The 12,126-nt window shown below is 42.3% G+C and overlaps 1 protein-coding gene across 1 annotated transcript in view; it reads left to right on the top strand.

The window, feature by feature from the left end:
- Window positions 1-7,109, top strand: part of MAP3K5 (mitogen-activated protein kinase kinase kinase 5) — a 100,763-nt gene extending 93,654 nt beyond the window's left edge. Inside the window, exons 26-30 of the mRNA XM_057379283.1 lie at window positions 292-532; window positions 3,349-3,461; window positions 4,359-4,471; window positions 5,374-5,450; window positions 6,122-7,109. Of these exons, the coding sequence (XP_057235266.1) occupies window positions 292-532; window positions 3,349-3,461; window positions 4,359-4,471; window positions 5,374-5,450; window positions 6,122-6,182 (605 nt within the window). The 3' untranslated portion in view covers window positions 6,183-7,109. The remainder of the gene's footprint in view (window positions 1-291; window positions 533-3,348; window positions 3,462-4,358; window positions 4,472-5,373; window positions 5,451-6,121) is intronic.
- The last annotated feature ends 5,017 nt before the right edge of the window (window positions 7,110-12,126 follow it).

Genomic DNA, 12,126 nt, shown 5'->3' with positions numbered 1-12,126 from the left:
AATGCTAGCTAAATCTGGAATAATACCATATTCATCCAGATGTTTGTTTTTTACAGCYCTTGAACATTTGATAGGCAGAATAAGAATCTGCATAAACCAAGGTGCTGTTATATTTTGAATGATCTTAAACCCCTATGAAAATATCATCTGTTCTCTGTTGCAGAAATTTCAGGTCTTGTGTAACCGGAGCTATAGGATCATCTGTAAATAGTCCCTTGGGTGTGCTTTTGTTTTAATATTTAATGAATGTTGAACATTTCAGKGCTGTTTCTTTTGCTTCTATTTTAATAGAATTGAGGCCACATTTTAGTCTTGCATCTGAAAGTGATACAGCTGACCAAGATGATATAGAAGTTGAAGATCAAGATGAACAGCCTCAGAATCCAACCATCCAGCAGCCTTGCATTGTCTTGGAAGATGCAGTAGTTACCTCAGGTGTAAGCACACTCAGCTCTACGGTGTCCCATGACTCCCAGGCTGCTCACAGATCACTGAGTGTCCAGCTGGGCAGGCTAAAATTAGAGACAAACAGGTAAGCCTGCACCTCAGGAGACAGGGACACTTGCCTGCTTATAGCAATATGTATTGTTTAGCTTCTAAAGTAAATATGTTAGAATACTAGTGACAGTGCCAAAATTCCATAGCACTGCAAGGTGCTCATTTTAATGACAATYCTTGTTTAGCTGTGACTGATCACTTACATAGTTTTATTAATTTCAACTAAAGCATAGTCATGCAAGTTAAGGTCAGTCTTGATTTCAGGTGCCCTTTCAAGGAAGCTCTGAAAAAAACTGACTGGCTGCCAAACTTCTGCTTTTTCTCTACTTGGTGTGTTCTGTATTGCTGATGAATGGTGTTATGTTTTGTTTCCATTAAGGCAGAACTTGCTGTTCTTTTCTATAGAGTTATTCTGGGGGAGTGAACTCAASTTAATAGACAGCCACACAGAAACTCCACAAGGAAACTGCTTCAGACTTGTTTTGTGCACCGACATTACTGCAAGCAGGATCTGTCCTTACAGTAGCCATTACCCTTTTATTAAATGAGTTATTTTCATCACAGAAATATGGGRAAAACAAAACAGATGCTTTATTTAAAAGAAGAAACGAGACAGAAATTTGGCTATTGTATTTTTTTCAGAAATAYACATGTTGCACTTTAAACCTCAAAAGTGATTGTTTGAGATTTGTTTGAGCTTTTTAGGAAACATCAGATAAAAATCTGTCTCCATTATTTTATCCAAATGATCTTMTGTAAAATTTATTTTGTTTTCTTTTCATTAAAATATACCAAACAGTCTGGKTAAAGTAGATAATCAGCTTTTTCAGCATCAGATTTATGACATTGGATTTCCTACAGACCTCAGTAAATTTTCAATGTGCCTTTGATAGAAAGAGCACGTCTTCAATAAGGCAGTTATTATGCTGGTAGAACATTCTTTGGAGCTACAGTTCCAATTGAAATTGAAATGTTAAATTGCACTTTACTTTTAAATGTGTCTAAGAAATTTGCCATAGAGTAATCCATTGGACTGAGCTGTTTTTAATAAAGTATCATTAGGTTTTGATTATTACGTTGCCATTAATTTTTTTAATTGTGACCACTGAGAAATATTTTTATTGTCTTATTGATATATCKGAAGAAATACATAAATATTTTAGAYTGASTCYCTTCAYTYMACAAATTCATAGAGGGGAATARCCTCAGAAGTRATCAMTTTGTAGAGATACTTTCYTGCTAGCACTTTGCTTCCGTAAATTTCTCAAATGCAAAACCTTTGGCCAAATAATCCCTTCCAGTCATTCATGCACAAATTTTGGGATAAATAATACAGACAGATGTTTAAATATTTATGAAAGTTTTATTGGCATAAGCAGCAAGCAGTTATCAGGAGAAAATAATGGATTCTTTTATTGGTCCTGAAGGCTTTTTTCTACCAGAATACGTAGACTAGGAATAAATTAACTGAAAAGGTGACCTGTCTGGACAGAATATCAGTCTGCACAGAGAATAACCAAGCTCTGGGGTTGTGTAGATGCCCAAAGCAGCTCTGTTCCCGTGCGGGTGGACTTGTTGTGGTTTGTTAGCTCTGGTGTGGAAGCACTCCAGTGCAAATATGCTGCTGGTGGGTCTGCATGCAAGCTAGAAGTAGGGCTAGATGTTTTCAGAAAGCAGTCATTTGGGATTCAGTTTAACCCTGTGCAAAGACAGGGGCTTTTGCGGCACATTTTCTGACTGAATTCCTGTCTTTCAGTGTCTCAGAAAAAAAGTAGCCGTGGTCAACTGGTATAAATTTTTTAAAAAATGAATACATGAATAAATAAAAGAAAACACGCTAAAATGGAACAAGTATTGCATAGTTCTCAGGCTGGCAGAGGTTTCAAGGAAGGGTTGAAGATGCTGCAGTCCTTCCAGGGAAGAACTTCTGAAGACTCAAAAGTCAGTCATAGGTTTATGAATGTGCTCCCCATGTCCAACTTCTGATCAAGTTCCTGACAACATAATGTTCACAAATCTTGCAATTTACTGACCCACTTTTCTAAAAGAAAAGAACACTTTTCTAAAAGAACAAATTGCAGCAGTTTTACTTGCTGATTTTCCATTATATTCTGACTGTTTTCTTCTGATCAGCTTAAATGGCACTGGCCACTGAATCTCTCCAGGTTTCTCTCTGGATTTGTGTTATGAAGAAGGTCAAACATGAGTTTCAATTTACTTCTGCTTGACATTCTCAAAAGTAATTGCTTAGGAGAGTAGGCAAGAATGTTGCTTCCTCTTTTCTCACTCTTAATATAGCCTAGGAGGGCARGCACAAAATGCCTCGTATGTGAGGAAGGGACAACCCTTGTGTGGTTGAGAATGTATATTCCATATTCAAGAAATGCAGCCATATGTTTTCACCACATTTTCATCACAGCTCTACCCTCTCCATACCTTTGAAAATATCTGCTGGAGAAATGTGACCTGGCATTTTTCTTTAGAAAGGATTACATTACAAAGTTTAGCCCTTAGTTTATGAWCCACTTCGGTATTTATTCTCAGTTCCAGTTTTGTTTAAAACAGAGCATGGGCTGTAGAAATTTCACTGAAATTTTCCACCATACCACTTGTTTAGTGGGTGAATATTTATATGGAGGCTGGTGTGTTTGGAGGTTCTGTAGGGACCAATGAATGTTTATATCTTGATAAAGGTCATAATAAATCCATTGTGAAAGAATATACCCCTGAAAGCTGAAGAAGTCTGTCTTTGTCAGAAGGATTACAGTTTAAGTATAATAAGAGATTTCCTTTCCTGAAAATTTGAAGCTACTTAAAGAAATGAGCACTTTTTTTCCCATTACTTCCCAGGTTATTGGAAGAGTTGGTTCAAAAGGAGAGAGAATTTCAAGTCCTCTTACATCAAGCTATAGAAGAAAAAGATCAAGAGATCAGGAACCTACAGCTCAGGTCACAGCCAATAGGTGAGAAGAATTTTTAAGGAAAAATTCYCATACTGGCTTTAGACAAAAAAGTTCCAGCTAAACTTCTGTCCATTTTGTTGAGCCACTCTCAGCAAAGATGCTTTACTGTGCWGCTTCTGGTAGGGTTCGCTCTGAAGCAACAATGTACATTGCAGAAACAAATTACTGGATTTGTTAMTCAAAGTACAAGGAATGACATGATTTAAATATTTTTGTTTGTGATTATATGGAAGAGTACAAGGCTCATATCCTACTGAATAAATATTATTCCTAAAGAGGATAAGCTATTCTGTTTAGGTATGTGTTCCTTGAATTACACACTGTTCCAGTTGTTACACTGAAAGTTCAAGAGGATCTAATTGGTGAGATGCAAATGCAACTTAAAGATTCCTGAGGGAAGCTGAGTTTACTGTATCTGCTCTGAAGAAAGTGCAAGTGCTAATGCAGTTTGCTGTTTCTGTGTAATGTGCTTCTAAATGATGCTTCCCCAAAAGCAGATGTTCCTCAGTTGAAGGCATTGCCTGTGCAGCAATTGTATGAGTTACACTGAACAGTTCAGTTAATTGATGCACCAGCCTTAGTGTAGAAACACTGACAGTGAAATTCACGTGCCTTGTACTAGTAAAGCCATTTTCAGAAGAGGGCAGAAAAACCTTATCTTCATCAATGTTCACACTACTCTAACTGTACCGTTAACCAAGCAGAGAAATTAGTGCATAACTGTCCATAAATTGTAAATAGGTGTGTTCTTTGGGAATTGGCATTTATCTTTATTTATGGGGATACTGTTATCCTAAGCTTGAAGGGAGAGCTCAGTGACGAAAGTGCTTGAGGAGTSAAAAATGACAAGGGTTGCTTTGGCAACACAGAATCTTGCCTAAAAAATGCTTGTTCCAGATATTCCTGGATTGTCTGTCTGTCATCGTCATTCCACTGGCACAGGGACCGAAGACCCTGATCTCATAAACTGGCTGAGAGTTCATGGAGCTGATGAGGCCACGATAAACAAGGTAGCAATGATCCTATTCACTGCCTGGCACAGTAGCAGTACCATTTTGTGACCCAGTTTAAGAAGATACCAAACCTTTTTAATTACTTTAGCACATTTTGAGAGATTAACTTGTTTTCAGAGGTTAGGAAAAGGCCATGAATATGAGGGCCTTCCTAAATATACAGTACTATTAATAGTTCCTAAATCTGATTATGAATAAAGCCATAAAATATCCTGGTAAATAGATGCTCTTGGGTTTTTAGTGTCTTTACATACTGCAGCAGTTCCTGTTGATACCCTGGATACAGGATATGTGTTCACCCTTAGTTAACTGTGCTATAGTGAAATACCCTGAAGTAGATCAGTCTGCTCTGCAGCAAATTATATAACATAGAGGTGTTGAACATCTCAGGATTTCAGCTAATTTAGGAATACCTGCATGTAGTTATCACTCCTACAGATCAGACAGATCAGATCAAAGGTTCTTCCAAGTTCAATTACATCAAATTTAGATGACATTTTTGAAAAGGTAGGTCTTAACTGTTGCTTTTAATTTCCTCATGGGTTAAATGTGGTATTATTTACTGTCTAATTTGTGCTCAGTGAAGTCTGTGATTCTGAGATACCAGTGGTAACAACAGAAATGCCAGTTGACAAAGATTTTGAGTAGCTGTAAAACCATTACACCTTCCAAGCTATGCCCAGTATGCCTATGCAGAGTATACAGTGTAAAATTTCAGTAGTTTATCTTCATTTGTAGAAACAATGTGGATTAATATACATGTAGCACATTTTAGCCCAGTTTTAGATTTCTCTCAGATTTAACCTTCTATCTTTTCGGRAGAGATGATCCTAGGAAGATAAGCTTAGGAATTTAAATAATATTTCTAACAAAATGTTTATTAAAACTTCTTTCTGCAGTTCTTGGCTGAAGACTATACCTTAACGGATGTACTCTGCTATGTTACACGAGATGATCTGAAATGTTTGAGACTGAGGTAATGCTTCACAATTAAATGAACAGTGCTTTGTAAGAAGAAAAAATAAGTGATACTAAGCCTCTATTTATTATATTGTGTAGTATTTATTTAAAATAAGTAACACTTTCCAGTATGTCTTTGTATGCTGATACATTCCTGATAAAAAACTGATACTGTTTAAATTTTAAAATAAGTTTGTCCTGTTGAAGGCAAAATTTTATGGTAAAGCATTTACCTTACGATTGGAGATACTGGATATCCCTATTAGAGTCTTGCTTTTATTTAAAAAGGTAAAGCTAGSAAAACTTTCAGTTGTCTATTATCATCAAACTTCAGAAAGGTTACTCATGGACTGCAAGTATCACTACATTTCACCTAATTATGCCAAGATGTGTGGGTCACCAACTTGCATCATGTTGGAAGTCAGATGTGGGTTATGCAAGTCCTTTGGACCAGAAGTCTGAATTCCAGACAGCTGGCATCTGCCAAGTAGRGAGATCGCCCTGTAATCAGAGAAGGACTCTGTTCCCTATTTGAGTAAAGCATGTTGAATTTCACCTTTGATCAGCCTTCCCACTGAATTTCATTAATYGAAACCAGAGCAGAAAATCAGAAAGCACCTAAATTGAAAGGCTCTCAGGCTAGAGAGTATCTTTGTACCTGAGTGTCTTTATGATTTTTCTTTACAGAGGAGGAATGCTATGTACGCTCTGGAAGGCCATCACTGACTTTCGAGAGAAACAYGCCTGACACTGAAATTTTTCTTTGCTTCACTGCAGATGAAAAGATTTCCTTTCAGCCAGAGCAGGTGTGCTGTCAGAAGGACTGTTGCACTTTAATCCAGTATTTGTTTACCGAYGTTAAAAACACTGCAGCTTCCTGACTGCTTTTACTCCTATAATCCATAAGGAATCTGTAAACAACCTGCAACATTCTTTTACTTTAAATGTTTTTACATGCAAGTTTTTAAAAAATTTTTAGAAAACACATAACATGCATAAAAAGTTATAAACTCATTATACATTATAGTTAAAGTAAGCAGACGTTAATTTCATGAAACACTGATGTAAGATTTCATGTAACTGTACATCACTGGAACAAAACCAAAATGTGACAACAACTTTTCAATTTCTTTGTAATATATCTCAATATTATCTGTAGTAGAGCTTCATAATTTCAACCATAATTAGATATTTTTCTTCTAGTGTGCAAGACCTAAAGGTAATTGTTTTTACCTACTGCCCTACATAGTTAAATATTGTTTATTTTTGGTAATTTAAGTTCTATGGTGCATTTGTTTTAGAGTTGTTYATGTACTACTGAACTGTACCAGTTGTATACACCTGAACCACAGTAATGTTAGCTTGTTCTAAAGCTATCTCTGACATAYACAATTGAAAATAAAAATAACCTAAGAGTTACTTTTTCCTATATTTTTGAACTYCTAAAATGATAATGGTGTAGAACTGGAAAATATTGGAATAAAAAAAAAAGAAAAAAWTCATACTGAGTATCAAGGGAACCTTTCTCACACATCCTAAACTTACTGGGATTTGAGTCTGATAACCATAACWTTGAGTATTTTCTTGGTTTTTCTATTCAGTCTGATTCCTGTACTAATAAGCCAAGSTTAAACAAAATTCTTCTCTGGGTGTTCTACTTGTCTTGAAAAATGAAAAGTCCTACCTCCATGCACTAAAKAGTCATTGTGGCCTGTTGTTTCTTTTTGGTTTTTTCTTTACGCAATGATTCTTCTCATGGGAATCCACATGGTGGATTTTCCCTGTCCATCTGCTGTCATTACCACTCCATTCTAGCACTGGGTATCAACAGATTCTTCTGGGGCAGCTGCAGAAAATTCCATTATGAGTAAGACTTGCCTGGACAAGCTGCTTCTTTCTTCATAAGCTTTGGTAACCAGTAAAAGGCTTATCCTCTTAGTTTTTCAGGGCTGGCAGATATTTTCAAAGAAAACTAAATACTTCTTTAAACATAAACATGTTGTTCTAACACATAYATAGTAACTTTTGCTGACTAAAATGCAACCATTATGCATTAAAAGGATAAGCTAAACAAAGAACAGTAGGTAAAATAGTTTTAGTCAGATTTTGTTTACTCTGAAGATGGTTCCACTGATTTTTGGGCACAGATATATTCAACTCCTTCCYGAAACATAACTAGTACACTCCAAGAAATACAGCTCCTGTTTACCAATTTCTATTGCTATTACAGCAGAAAACAGTATATTTTCAAGGTTGTTTTAAATGCTAGGAAGACCAGTGGTGGAGGTTGACTTGTAAAACCCATAACAACTTAAAAAAACTCTACCCATTATAAAATGACCCTAAGASAATGAACTTCCCTAATTTGATTTTTGTGTGAAGCATTATCCTGTATTGGTGCTGGTTTGAAAACCTCTGGTTCCATGCAGTAGGAATAGAAGGTATTTGGATTGCTCTGTTTGCTTTGAAAGCATGCAGCCTGTTCTCTATGACTCAGGCTGCTCAGAAATGCCAGCTATGTATAACAGGAGGGAGTGTGATCGAGGTTTCAGTTGAGTGTCTCCATAAGATCTAGCTTGGCACCAGCTGGAAATTAACTCCTCTAGCTCATTGCTTCAGCAGACCCAAGCTTTCTTCTGCAGAGTTGCTCAGCAATCAGTTCTGTCTTCTCCATGGTGAGACTCCRTCCAGTCTGATCCATGCCCAGGCCAGGCCATGCTCCTTGAGCAGTTGTGATCTGGTCTGAATGTGGTTCCCTGAGCAGCACAGGTTATCCATATAGGTGCTAGATCTGTGCACCAAAGCTTATGTAACATCCCCACACAGGCTACTTCATATGTAGATTATGCCGGACACATTACTTCTTTGGACAAAACATGAGAAAACATTTTGGGTTGGAGTGCATCCGACAGGTCAGTCTGGCATTCTTCATCCTGGCTCCCAGAATATGCTGGGGGGTGGATGGCTACATGGAGCACAAGTGAGGTATTTGAGATTACATTAGTGCAGGATTTTGCTGAGGGCAACATTTAGACCATAGGGCATTCCATTGGGTTTGACTTTGGATAAGCTCTTGGTCCTTGATCAGTGCTGTTGTAATCTAGAGCTCAGGCTGACCAAGAAACACCTTTACACCTCCCTTAGAAAACACAGAAGTGAAGATTCGATCAAGGCAGTGCTGATTTTCCTGTCTTTTGCACCTTTCAGCATAGAGCCCAGCCTATTCCTCTATTASAGACACTCTCCTGCTCACAAGCCACAGGGCATTTTTATCACCCAAGCCCCAAACTGCTTGTTTTAGAGCAAAATGGCTCTTGGTGCAACAAAATATTAATCTTCCGTTACTCTAGAAGACCTCATGGTCTAAACTTGGCAGCTTGTGAAAGGAGAATGTTCTGCATGGTGGCTGATGTTGGCTTTATCCAAGCGCACCAGACTGCCCCYCTCCACCTGCTTGCCTCCATCCACAGCTGCATCCCATGAGTTTCCCAATTCATTAACTCTTCTTCAACTGTTGTTCTGATGCCTGGTGCTACCTACAAGCAGATACAAAATTAAATTATGTTTTGATGCAGACTAGAACACTTTAAAGAGAAAGACTCTTATGACCCTGGAAAGAAGCATAAAGCAAGCTGAGGCAACTCATACGAAAGGTGACAGTGCCGTGACCTTTACAGAAAGAACTGATACATCGACAGCTCTTCACAGAGCCCTTTTTTTTTGGAAGCAAGGCGTTGCAGGCAGCTTTAAAACCGGCTGTGTAAGAGCACGTGCCGCGGGAAGGAGTCTACAGCAGTGCAGCTCTTTCCCACACGATGCGGCGCATCGCCCGGGCTTGCGAGGCGGCCGCCACTCCTCCCACCTACTGTCGAGATGGCGAGCGTCCCCAAACCTGTTGTTTCTCTCCGCGCCGGTACCGAACGAGCTGTGCCAATGCGGCGGGAGCCGCTTTGAGAAAAAAAATCGCACCTGTGTGAACAGCGGCACCTCGGCCGCCCGGGTCGCCGCGGGGGCCGGGAGTGCGGATAGCCGGGAGTGCGGATAGCCGCCCCCGCACCGCCGCCGCACCAGCGCCTCCAGCCCGCGAGAGGCGGCTGCTCCCGGGCCGCGGGGCCCGCCCTCACCTGCTGCCGGGCAGAGCCGCCGGCGGGGGCGGGGGACGTGGCGCTCACCTGCCCCGGGCCCGGAGCCGCGGGGCGGAGCAGCCGCGCTCGGCGAGCAGGAGGAGACATGGCGGAGGCCGCGGGCAGGAGCGGCGGGCGCCGGCGTCCCGCAGGTGAGCAGCTGCCGCCGGCCGGCCGGACGGGCGGGGGAGGGCGGGTGGCGGTGAAGGTCGGCCCGCGGCTGTGAGGGGCCCTGCGCACCCGGGCGGCTGCGAGTGGCCGTGCGGAGCGGGAGCGCGGCGGGGCTCGGCGGCGGCCTCGTCCGCAACAGGTGCGGGGGCGCTCCGCGGCCGCCCGGCTGTTCGGGACGCCCCCGCTTTCCCCCGGGCACCCACCGACACCCGGCCGGGAGCGGCCGGAGAGTCGGCCCGGGCAGCGGGCAGAGCTGCGCCGGTGGGGGCAGCGCGCCCAAACCGTGCCCGCAGTAGCAGCGAGACCCCTCCGGCCCCGCGCAGCGGCATCGGCGGGGCTGCGTYGTCGATCCCGGGTCGCCGCTGGTTGTTCTGAAACCTTCCCTGCAAGGGCTCGGATGCTGCGGGGCGGCYGCACCGCGGCGGGGCTAACGCTGCTGCCGAGCCGCCCGGCGAGGAAGGGGTCTGGAGGGGGCGGCCGCCGGGCTGCGGGCTCTGATCGGGGCTTGAGGCAGCGCTGAGCTCCCGCAGTGAGGTGTGTGGGTACCCGCAACACGCCGCTGAGGGGATGGGGTGAGCCCCGGTGGGGGCGGAGGGACGTCTCGGCCGGGTCAAGGTACCTGGTGCTGCGCCCCGGCAGGCGCCGAGCGAGGCCCGCTGCGGGGCCCCGGGGCTCGGCTGCGCCTCAAACGCGTGCGGGAGATGGGCTGCTGCAAGCCCTGATTTCCTAYAGGGAAAGCGGGGAGATGTCCTTGCGTCTCCTCTAAGGAGGGATGTATATACACTGCGAAAGCGTTTTAWCTCGCTTTTATTTTGGCCCTAAGGGCGAGGAGGGTGCAGGGAGGAGATTTTGGCTTACGCAAGCGGATCGACCGCTGTACCACTGTTACAGGCACAGATTTTGCTGCTTGCTGGACTGTGAAGTCTGGTTCCAACTTTGTCTTCTCCGTTTTTTCCACAGTCTAGTTCCACTCATCCTTGCTAGTCCTTCACTARCATATGTCCAAGTTTATCTCTAAATCAAAGAGTGAGCTTTTCTATCAAAACAGCATATGAATAAGCCATATGGCTGTTGGCTAATGGATTGTGTTTCGACAGTATAATATTTTTAATACATGCTTTATATAACGCAAGCATGCAGTCACAAGCAATGACTGTGGGCAGACCCATCAGAAAAAGCGCTGTCTTCATTAGACACAGAAATATAGTGGTTTTGTTCAGAAATCCTAACAAGTCACTCCCAGCATCACTAAAGTTCAGCTTCATAAAGGATATACATCTRGGTTCCTATGTTTTTCAGAGTTTTCAGCTGTATTGACTTTACTTTCCTCGGGAAGAGCTGACTGTCAGTATCTTTTTTAATCCGTTTCTAACAAACTCTTTTTAAGTTCTCTACCTTACATTGCTGATGTGATTTTTCTTAARCTGGATTAACAGTCTTTTTCTAATTGCTTACCAAAACTGGAAATGATCCAACAGGTGACAAGTATTTTACATATGTACAGTTTTAAAAGGACTTCTGTGCCTAGATTTATTCTGAGTTTGCTTTATAGTTTTATTTTATGCTGCTCTGCTGAACTTTTACCCATCAGGACACATTTGTAGACAGAAGGATCTGCTTGCATGAGTTTTTGAGTATTTTGAATTTAAATTGCTTTGTGCTGTTAAAGTTCATTGGAAACTTCCTCATGTGTGAAATGTCAGTTAAACTTCTGTGAAGCTGTTTGTCATCTGTTGAGATTCTTTTAAGCCTCTGAATTATCACAGGGGCCGCTTTCCAGGCGTTCACAAACAGAAGCAACCTCATAGCACATCAGGGARCTCCGCAGCTCTTTGGTCCACCCGTGAGTGAGCAGATGTGTGTGCCCAGGGAGGGCCGTRCAGATGGCTTTGGCTGCCGTCTGCTCCTCACGCAGAACACCTGTGTCTGGATCCGGCTCCTCCGGAAGGTCAACATCCCATCCATGTTTGGTGAAATTACCTAGTGGCTGAGCTATTGCCTCTGTTTAAAAAACAAAGCTCTGTGTGTGTACTGTGGTATGTGTCTGGTTTGTTTCTGTCCTTGCCTTCTGTGGCTACACACATGGATATTTTAGGGATGATCCTGGGGAAAGGTTTAACAACACCAAGAGGGCTTTGCAGGGAGCTGTTACAAGTGGCTCCCTTCGTTGCTGGGCAGATGGTCTGCTGTACTTAACTGGCTTAATTATCAGGGTGAAGGGTTTTGTTTTTAGTCTGCCATTCATAAACGTATAGATGGCAAAATGAGCACAGTGCTYCAGGGATACACTAACTTATACCAGTCAGAAATTTTCMGTCACAGCTACTCGAGCGTCAAATAGCTAACAAGCTCTTCAGTGATTCCTGAGATGAGAGGGGCCCTCTTGTGGGGAATGCC

This window comes from Malurus melanocephalus, unplaced genomic scaffold, assembly GCF_030028575.1.
Source record: "Malurus melanocephalus ecotype Western Australia unplaced genomic scaffold, MMel_1.1 scaffold_400, whole genome shotgun sequence".
Classification (NCBI taxonomy): domain Eukaryota; kingdom Metazoa; phylum Chordata; class Aves; order Passeriformes; family Maluridae; genus Malurus; species Malurus melanocephalus.
This window is presented reverse-complemented; position numbering and strand designations above follow the sequence as displayed.